Here is a 9,670-nt window from a genome sequence, read left to right as displayed (position 1 = left end):
AAAATTTAATACCAAAAAAAAAAAAAAAACTTGAACATATCAAGTCATAAAAAAATGCAAATATATGAAATTTTACAATTTTTACAAGCTTTCATATTTTAAAATCGTTACATGATAATTCATTATCAGTTTTTATTATCTATTGTCAATGTGCTAGGTGTGACCATTTTATTGTGTTAAGTTTGTATAACATTTATTTATATTTATGTAGTTGTCATTATTTTTATAAAAATATTTTCAACTAAAATGAGTAACCAACTAACACTATATTCTTTCTCAAAAAAACTAACACTATATTATTTATTGGGTTTGGCTTACCTCTAACACTTTTTTAACTAGAGTTTTCCTTTTATTTTAAATACACAATGACAAGTGGTAGTGAGTTTTAATCTCTACCTTTTATTTAGTTAGTGGGTGATGTGATAATTTCTCATTAAAATAAAAGAATAATCCAGTTGAAAAAGTATTGGAGGTAAGCCAAACCCTTATTTATTAACCTACTCATACATATTCATTCATACATAAATATTACACTAAGTGTCTACTTAACCAATCAAATATTTGAACAATTGCTAACTTTACTATTTTTTTTTCTTCAATTAAGTACTAACATAAATAATACACTAAATGTCTAATTGTTGTTTAGTTTTAGGTTGTATTGATCTATGATCAAGGTGTGCAAGATTTCAGCTAATGTATGCAAAAATATTTTTAAGCATAAAATAAACTAATAAAAAAATTTATATAATTTTTTTTTTGAAGTCACAAGAAGTGCTGCCCCTATTCCATGTAATTTGCACATGACATAGAGAAATCATTAATGATAAGACGATATTAAAAGACAGGTCTCATTATTTATAATAAGTTTGTAGCTATTAAGTCAGAAATTTATAAATGTTTCTTATACCAACCATTGCTCGATTTAATATTTTTCACCAATTGTAAGTCCATGATAAGAGGTGCCTTGATGCATGCCATTAATGGTCTGTTTAGATTGAGGGGGAAGGAGAGAGAGCAGAGGAGAATAGGGTAAAATTGGCTAAAAATTAGACTATTTTTGACCAACTCTACTCTCCTCCACTCTTTCTTCCTCTCCCCCTCAATCCAAACAGGGCCAAAGTCTATTTTAATATTTTAGACTTTTTATTATTTAAATCTTTGCACCGATAAGGGGAAAAAAGAATAATAGGGCTTCCCTTCATGATAAGTAAAAGATTCTATTTAATTTGCGCATGACATAGAGAAAGAAATCACCAATGACAATTGATAAGAGGATATTAAAGGAGAGGGCTCAATATTCTTAATAATCATGTTAGAGGGCCACTGTTTTGGTTCTTCACTTGATAGCTCCCCTGAATAGTTAATGTTCTTTTCCGAGTTCTCATTATTTTCTTCTCCTGCTTTATCGACTTGTACCCTCTTTTACTTTTGTGTAAAATCATTCTGGGATGCTAATAATTTTGAGGGTCACTTGCATGGTATTGGAAAAACCATAAATACCTGTAAGGATATACTTTTGTCACTCTTGTATTCAGAGGGCAATAGTTGATTTAATGAATTGGTAAATTGGTATAGGGCTTGGAGAGAATTAGTGTGGATAAAATGAAAGTTGTTGAACCTATTATTCATCACATCATAAATATGGTTTATACAAAATATGAAACATGTGCTAATTTAATTTCCAAGGCATGGGAACCCATATGAAGCATATGACAATTATGAAAAGCACCAGGAAAATGAAAGTAAGAGAATTCATGTAAGGATCACAATTTTTTAAAGAAAAAGTTAATGAACTATTGGGAAAAAAGAGGGGGGGGGGGGTGGAGTTTGGAAATTCCTTCAAAGAATCCACAAGTAGCAAGAGTTAATATCAGGCATTCAGAAATTCAGGCTTTACATAACCTTATGTGATGATGAATTTGGCTCTTGCATTTGCAGTTGGATAGAATTGGCCTCAAAGAGAATGTGGAAGAATTGAAGGACCTCTTGCTCTTGAACCATGACCATGGTATAAGGGGTTTTGTGTAGACCTATTCTTCTTTGGTATCTTGAAAAAATAATTATAAAAATTGGTGCCCTTCGTCCAAATTTCCAAGACATTTTTAGTGCATTTAATAGAAGAAAAAATATAGTATTTTCGATGTTGAACTAGTTCTTTTTTTCTTTTTTTTTCTTTATTTATTTTTTATGGAAGTTGGATCAGATTTTTTACTCGTGACACTATTCTATAAGAGTTAATTATGAACCAAATTATCAAATATTTTCAATGTTGGACCAATTTTTTTTCTTTATTTATTTTTTATGGAATTTGACCAGTTTTACTCGGGACACTATTTGATATGAGCTAATTTTGAACCTTTATTCTACAGCTATCCTTCTATTAAGAATCTAAGATTTTTGCTCCTCTAGAAAATTTTGAGTAAGAAAAAGAAAAGAAATAGATGGAAACCCAATGACTACTCATCTAATACTTATTAAAAAAATTTCTTCAAAAGAAAAATATACTTATTTTGAAAATAAAATTTTCTATTTCCATTAAGTCCGTCCATTTTTTAATGGTACCAATTATTATTTATATATGATGAAATTATTCAGTGTAGCCAATATACTACTTCTCACAAAAAAAATAAACTCCACAAGTGAGTCATGCATATGAAACCCACATGTATGTAAAATAAAGATTGATCCACAGGATGCATTAAATAATATGTTTTATTTACAGATAGATTTCAACAATTTAATGGGCCTAGATCAAATAGAAACACGGTTTGAATTCTTCCTCCAATTACAATGTATTAAAAAAAATATACACTAAAATTTCTCTTCCCTCACCCCCTCCATTTACCCCAAAAAAGAAAAATGAAATTGCTGTTTATCCTTTTGAACTTCCAATCAAAGTCTTGAACTTGTATCAGGGACTATGGGTTGAACTCGCTTTGGTCGACTCACTGATTAATCAATGGGAATTATTTCTTACCGATTAGAAGATAATATATAATCATTTCTGTTAATATAGATGTCCAAATTCTTCGAGCATCTTACTATCAATAACATATCTCTGGTTTATTCTTTTTTTTTTTTATACATCTCTGGTTTATTCATAAAACATGAAGATTGTATGTAACATAATAAATGCAGGATGCAGTATAATTAATTGATGTTAACTGTAACATACATTAAGATCAAGGAAATGCAAATAATGATAATACTTCATTCAAGATAACCTATTCATTTAAAAAATAAAAAATAAAAATAATAAAAAAAGAAAAGAAAAAAAAAAAACCTATTCATTGCTCTTTCATGTCAACATAATGACATAAAGACTGGACATGCTTGCAAAGTCTGGCATCAAATACTCTCAAAGCTATATTGCAAGATTGCTACCAATCACAGAAAATAAAATTGAAATATGGAAATGATTTAAGAAAAAAAGAAATCTAATTAGATCAAATTTCAAATATCATACCTCACTTAATCCAACTAATGCCTCAAATTGTTAAAGAACTAGAGGTGGCTGTATTTCATACTACCCAAAAACAAAAAACATAGAAAGAATTTTAGTGCAAAGAAAAACATCCACCAAAAATGAGATTACAAGATTTTTATTTAATAATGCTACAGTAGCATTACGTCTAATCTACTAACAAGTAACAACCCAATGAGACGTAATATTTATTATGCCTGAGATTGTCTAAGATACTACTTTTAGGTTCTGATTTTCTATACTTCTGATGCTGTGTAATATTGGATGCTTCAAAATCCTGTGACGCAGGAGTATCAAAAGATCAATCACATCTAACCTTAATGGGGTTAGCGCATTACTAAACCGACGTGCTCCAACTAGCAATAATCCAAATATGCATCTCACAAGCCAAGCATTTGTCAAAAGCCTAGAACTTCGGATGATAATTCCAATAGAGGCTCCAAAGCACTTGGAGCAAACTTTCTAGCAAAAAGGTAACAAAGTGAAGATGGCTGGTTATTGTAAAGGCATATTTTGCCATTAAAAATCTTCTTGAAGAATTCCTTTTTAATATCAACCTTCCCAAATGTAGCAGGGTGAGCACCACCTCTTGACCAGTCCACATAAGTAAGGCTCCTGTTTGCGATAAGATGTGGCGTTTCGATGCTCAGCATTGTTTGGAAGTAGTGCTCATCCACATAACATGCTGGTCGACAAAAATCTTTGAACTTGGGGTAGTAAGTGACATCAGCAATGATCTTAACTGCAAGTTCTCGATTAACTTCAAACCATTGAGGCCCCTTACGCCAATTGGTGAGGTTGACCAGAGGTGCCATTTTTTCATTATAGCGCCCTCTCCCATAGGGTCCAGGTTCATCAAATGAACCCACAAAGCTGTGCTTGGATCTTGATAAGTAGCTATAGACAGTGCTGAAGTTATGAAGAGGAATGCATGCCTCAGACAGCAGGATAAACCATTCATTTGAGATATCAAGCAATGCATTAGCCAGGAGCCTCCTCTCAGCATCACACATAGTCATTCTTCCCCACTCTGTCACCTGTTCATCAAAAAACCATAGGAAAATGAGTGGCTAATTTTCCCAACAAGAGAAAACATGGTGATTAATTTTCTTTTATTTTCCTTTCCTTTTTCATGAAAGAAAACATGCTGAATAGAAACATCTTAAAAAATACAGCTAGAAAATTTCTCATCATTTCCACACTCACATCGTTGCTATTCCGAGCACAAAATCCTACAAAGTCCAGAAGCTTCTCTAGAAACAGGCTTGCCAACATCATTTTGACAATCTAACTTTACTTCAAAAGTTAATGCTCTAATGATGTCAACATAAAGCTTTGGGTGAGAGGAAATTGCTCTGGCATTTCAGAACAGGAATTTCCAAGCAAATAGATAATTTTACATAATCTTTGATTGGCTATATACCCTAAGAGGAGGAAATTTACCCCCACCCACACCCAAAAAAAAAAAAAAAAAAACAAAAAAAAAAAGGGTGCAAGAGATTTCTAGCTTCCAGTAGAAGTGCCATGTGGTGCACACATACTTAAAGGTTGGTCAAGGTGCCAAACAAAAATGCATCAACATTTCTCATTCAAAATGAAAATTTTGCCTCTATCAAACAAAGAAGAGATTAACTGCATAATATATAAATTTTCAATGCAAAAAGTATGTAGTCCCAAAAGGCAGCATGCATTTAAAAGAGAAGTAACAAGCCAAAGCATGATGCTTAACAATAATAATAGGGGCATGTAAAGCATTACTGGTGGTGCATCCATTTGAAGCAGATGTTTCACCAGTGTCATTCAGGAAAATACGCACATGTCACTATTGCCTTCTAGACTGTTACATGTCAAAGCAGATGCCAGATAGCCATTGAACTGGATATTGAGGACTATCAAAGTGAAAATTAAGAAATGAGGATGAATGGCCAAAAACTACAAGTATGTAGGATGGTGCACAACTTTTATAGAGGTCACCAGTTATTTCCTACTACAAATGAACCACAACATGTTTATTGTCAGATACAACTCAATAATGGCCCCTCTTGATTCANTGAGGCCCCTTACGCCAATTGGTGAGGTTGACCAGAGGTGCCATTTTTTCATTATAGCGCCCTCTCCCATAGGGTCCAGGTTCATCAAATGAACCCACAAAGCTGTGCTTGGATCTTGATAAGTAGCTATAGACAGTGCTGAAGTTATGAAGAGGAATGCATGCCTCAGACAGCAGGATAAACCATTCATTTGAGATATCAAGCAATGCATTAGCCAGGAGCCTCCTCTCAGCATCACACATAGTCATTCTTCCCCACTCTGTCACCTGTTCATCAAAAAACCATAGGAAAATGAGTGGCTAATTTTCCCAACAAGAGAAAACATGGTGATTAATTTTCTTTTATTTTCCTTTCCTTTTTCATGAAAGAAAACATGCTGAATAGAAACATCTTAAAAAATACAGCTAGAAAATTTCTCATCATTTCCACACTCACATCGTTGCTATTCCGAGCACAAAATCCTACAAAGTCCAGAAGCTTCTCTAGAAACAGGCTTGCCAACATCATTTTGACAATCTAACTTTACTTCAAAAGTTAATGCTCTAATGATGTCAACATAAAGCTTTGGGTGAGAGGAAATTGCTCTGGCATTTCAGAACAGGAATTTCCAAGCAAATAGATAATTTTACATAATCTTTGATTGGCTATATACCCTAAGAGGAGGAAATTTACCCCCACCCACACCCAAAAAAAAAAAAAAAAACAAAAAAAAAAAGGGTGCAAGAGATTTCTAGCTTCCAGTAGAAGTGCCATGTGGTGCACACATACTTAAAGGTTGGTCAAGGTGCCAAACAAAAATGCATCAACATTTCTCATTCAAAATGAAAATTTTGCCTCTATCAAACAAAGAAGAGATTAACTGCATAATATATAAATTTTCAATGCAAAAAGTATGTAGTCCCAAAAGGCAGCATGCATTTAAAAGAGAAGTAACAAGCCAAAGCATGATGCTTAACAATAATAATAGGGGCATGTAAAGCATTACTGGTGGTGCATCCATTTGAAGCAGATGTTTCACCAGTGTCATTCAGGAAAATACGCACATGTCACTATTGCCTTCTAGACTGTTACATGTCAAAGCAGATGCCAGATAGCCATTGAACTGGATATTGAGGACTATCAAAGTGAAAATTAAGAAATGAGGATGAATGGCCAAAAACTACAAGTATGTAGGATGGTGCACAACTTTATAGAGGTCACCAGTTATTTCCTACTACAAATGAACCACAACATGTTTATTGTCAGATACAACTCAATAATGGCCCCTCTTGATTCAACGTTGAATTGACAAAACCAATTCTGAAATTATTCCATCTAGGAACAAAAATGACACTTCAAAGGAACTTATACCCAAAAACTGGAGCCCCTGCCTTAAACTCAACTTATATGTATGTGTTGCTAGTGGTTAGAGATTCACCCTTACCAAAGAAAGAAAAGAAAAAAAAACTGATGACTGAATCATGTACATCAAGGAAAAGTTTGGAATGGGAATTGGGTTGGAATTGGGTGAATGAGTGATGAGAGGCAGCAAGAAATGGTCTGACAAAGCCTATAAAACTATTTGCTTTAAAAAGAAACAGCCAGAAGCATTTCCTAGTCACTGGTTGGCATCCACCATATGCAAAGAAGTTGTCCGAAGTCAGAGCACATAATATCAGTTAAATATTACTACAACCATAAAGTGAATCTAAGTAAAATTTGTACATCCTTTCTATTGTGTTGCCCAAAGACAACAAAGAGGATGGAACCTTCCTAGTAGGAATTCCCCAGTCTGTGGTTATATCATAGGTTACAAGGTTAGACCTATAAACTAAACCCCAAGGTGAAACAGGCACAAGAAAAGTGCAATAGACCGGAACAAACTGATACTAGTAGTATATAGGGAATGTATGGCAAATTCTAATCTTTCCTTTTACAAAGTATGGCTCCAATGTGCTTTCTAGTTTATTCACATTGTCTTTCCATGTAAAAGACCCACAAATGCTTGGATGTAAACTGATATGGTGTAGCATACAGCCTTCTAAACTAACCGAGTCACAACTCAAAAAGGTCATGTCCTGAATATTTGGGCAGGACAACTACAAGGGTCTTTTTCCATTTGAGACAGCCAAATGAATCCCCTTCAACATTCCACCGGGGAAGAGTTTTTTTTTTTTTTTTTTTTTTGGTCTTTTGATAGGTAAGTTTTTTTAATGCTATACGTTGTCAATCAATTTCCACTAAGCACTAACTTCATTTGATCTTCATTTTCTACCTTTCAACTTAAAACACGGTCACTCCTCGACAATGCAATCAATAGTCTCCAACATAATTGCTGAAGCATCTCAACTAATTATATATTGCCCATCACCTATCAATCCTACCTTTACAATGACTGCCAATATATATCTATACTGTCACAAAAATTATAGAGGGTGACATCTAGCCATTTGAATAGAATATGCTAAGCAAATAATTAGCAATTTATTAGGGATTGGATGAACATACGGCCAATACGGCCAAATACATCCATTGATTCCTTTCAAAATTCTACAGCTGATGGGTCCCTATAAAACTCAAAAGGGTAGCTCTTCAGCAGCTTCAGGGCCATCTCAATTCACAAAATATCAGACAGTTTATAGTTGTACAGACAATTTTTAATATATATTCAGGAGACAACAATAATAGTAATTAAAGAAATTACTTTTGATGAAATAAAGAGAACCACTCATGCCACTAAACATATATAAAAAGAACCAAAGATCTCTGATACCTGGCTTGGGATTTGTCTCCTGTAAAAAACTGATGAAGGTGGATAGTTGGCATCACAAGATGGCATTGCATGAACATAGATCGAATAAAACCCGTCATGCCCCTTAAAGAACCTCTCCCAAAGAGGTGCCATTGGCAATGGCCCCTTTGTTAAGAACATGAATGCAATCTTAGGAACTCTATCGTAAGGATAAATCTTTATTTGAGGAACAAACGAAGCCCGCCACAACAGCTCAGTATCATTCATGATGTGCAACAAATTTGATGGAGGCCTAATCCAACTCTGTATACCATCTAGCTTAACAAAGAAAGAAGGCACAAAATTGGGCTGTGCTACTGGAGCCGCATTTGGAACTTTAAAATATCGAATCATATACATGCTGCAAACTGAAACCCCAAGACCCAGAACCAAAAATACCAAGAAAAATTGAAGAACTCTCAGAGGCAAAGCCCTAGGTTGATATGTTCTCACTGTAGTGGCAAGGTCCTTGCCTTCCTCCAGTGCCATCAACCTTGGTTGCATCTTTACTTCAATTTCCAATCAAATTCAGCTTCTGGGAATTATGTTTTCTGTTTTTTTCACAAACATCAAACTCATATCAAAACTCTCCCATTTGGCTGGAATTGCATCTCACAGTGGCAATGATGAAGCAATATTGGTTTTTGTCATATGGGTGTTTGATTATCTTCAAGAATCAAAACCCACATAAATAAAAACATTCAAGAACCCATCCAGACCAAGATCACACCCAACCAGGAAAAAGAAATTCAAGCCCTCACCAAATGATTTATCCCCAAATAAAAGTTCCCCTCAATAATAGGAAAATCCTAAACCAAATAAAAAATTCCTACTCCAATTTTCTTGGCAAATATGGAAAAAGCATGCAACATGGGGATGAAAGAAAGAGAAGACAAAAGCATGGCAGTGATATCATTGACCATGTGGGTTGCTTTTGGTATGGGCTTTATAAGGTGGAGTTAATACCATAGACGTATGAGAGAATGAATGGGATCAGTTCACACTCCCTCTGATTGCGCCTGCTTTCATTGAATATGGAATATATAGGTGAATGTATGGTGAGAGAAAGGTCTTAAGGGACTTCTAGAGAAAGGTCTTAACGGACTTCTTTGATATCTATGTCTCTCTCTCTCTCTCTCTCTCTACGTTGGAAGAGTTTGCTGAAACCAAGGCATTGAAGAGAGTGAGAAAGACAAGGGTGACAAAACAAAAAACAAGTAGGATGAATTCGGTGGAAAAAACTAGAATGGTTGCTTATTAGTTTTGCTTGTCTCTTCCTTTTAAGTTTGGGGAGCTCTACAACAAAGCTCCGGCGCTGGGCCTGGGTGTGTCTTTGTGGTTTGTCCTGTGTGCACGTGTTGGAGC

The 9,670-nt window shown here is 34.5% G+C and overlaps 1 protein-coding gene across 1 annotated transcript; it reads right to left on the bottom strand.

Annotated features, from left to right (window-relative positions):
* Positions 1–3,416: 3,416 nt before the first annotated feature.
* On the bottom strand, positions 3,417–9,670 carry LOC112004031 (glycosyltransferase BC10). Its single transcript, XM_024036256.2, has 2 exons — positions 8,288–9,670; positions 3,417–4,521 (listed from the first exon to the last, which is right to left on the bottom strand). Exons 1-2 carry the CDS (start codon positions 8,807–8,809, stop codon positions 3,883–3,885), a joined length of 1,161 nt encoding a protein of 386 aa, XP_023892024.2. The 5' UTR covers positions 8,810–9,670; the 3' UTR covers positions 3,417–3,882.

Source organism: Quercus suber, unplaced genomic scaffold, assembly GCF_002906115.3.
Source record: "Quercus suber isolate HL8 unplaced genomic scaffold, Cork oak 2.0 scaffold_469, whole genome shotgun sequence".
Classification (NCBI taxonomy): Eukaryota; Viridiplantae; Streptophyta; class Magnoliopsida; order Fagales; family Fagaceae; genus Quercus; species Quercus suber.
Note: the sequence above shows the minus strand (reverse complement) of the source record. Positions and strands in the feature narration are given on the sequence as shown.